The 1,046-nt window shown below is 38.2% G+C and overlaps 1 protein-coding gene across 1 annotated transcript in view; it reads right to left on the reverse strand.

Moving 5' to 3' along the window:
- Nucleotides 1–728: 728 nt before the first annotated feature.
- Nucleotides 729–1,046, reverse strand: part of DIPK1C (divergent protein kinase domain 1C) — a 28,051-nt gene continuing 27,733 nt past the window's right edge. Inside the window, exon 4 of the mRNA XM_044658101.1 lies at nt 729–950. Within this exon, the coding sequence (XP_044514036.1) occupies nt 729–950 (222 nt within the window). The remainder of the gene's footprint in view (nt 951–1,046) is intronic.

Below are 1,046 nucleotides of genomic sequence, written 5' to 3' on the forward strand. Positions count from 1 at the left end.
AAATCCAGAGTTAGCAAAAAGACAAAAAGCAATTAATAAATGCCTTTTCATTCATTCACTCATGGTAGGCTCACTCTTGAAATGAAAGATACTATAGAATGACATAGGTTCATTCTTCTCCAACACAAATTCTGTTCCTTGAAGATGCCACATTTTCCCCAAGTTTGATAAAAGTATTCACTCAAGCACAAACTGGCTGCCTCTTGCTGGCTTAGTTAATCACTGAGCACATTGGCAAACCCTGCATATATCCAACACATTTTTTTTAGATACTGCTTTTTACTATAAATGACAGAAAGGAGTTTAAGATCTTCCTTGTATCAGAGAAAAATCAGATCTTTCTCTTCAAAGACACATTTTGGCTGTTTACCAACTGCATGCCCCTCCTCCTAAACCAAAATTATCTTTGCACCCACTCTTCCACACTTCCTTTTTGACCTCAGAGCCAGTGCTTATATGTATCACCCTGTTCTTCAAACAGCTTAGGTAAATCAGACCAGGCAAGAGACAGAATGGAGGGAAGTACAAATCAAAAAGGCCAGAGCTGGGACTGAAATAACATAAGGCAATTTCACACTTCAAAGAGCCATGATAATATCCATAGCATCTTCATGGATGTTTCATTTGCACAGGACAAAAAAAAAAACAAAACCAAAAAACAAAACATACTACTGTGTGACTTAGAATAAACAAACACAGTGGAAATAGTACAGAGTCCTTGGAAAAAGCTAATCCTCTGATGTCTGAAGTTCCCTTTGAGTGGCCTGAAGCAATCGATATAGTTCGGAGAAAGAGTTTGGAGACACTCTTTGGTGGTGAGGCACGTCTTGGATTCCAGGGTCTGCACATTCATGAACGGCCTTCTCTAACTGCTCCTGGAGTTGCAAGGTGATGGCAGAATTTCTAAAATTGGAAGGAAACCAGTGTCGGAATATTTTGTCACAGATCACCTAAGGAAAGAAAGGAGATAGAGTTAACTTTCTGGGCTGAAGAGAATATCTGATTTTTGCAGCACCTATCTGATATATATATATATATATATATAT

The sequence above is a fragment of the Gracilinanus agilis genome, chromosome 1, assembly GCF_016433145.1.
Source record: "Gracilinanus agilis isolate LMUSP501 chromosome 1, AgileGrace, whole genome shotgun sequence".
In the NCBI taxonomy this organism is placed as follows: Eukaryota; Metazoa; Chordata; class Mammalia; order Didelphimorphia; family Didelphidae; genus Gracilinanus; species Gracilinanus agilis.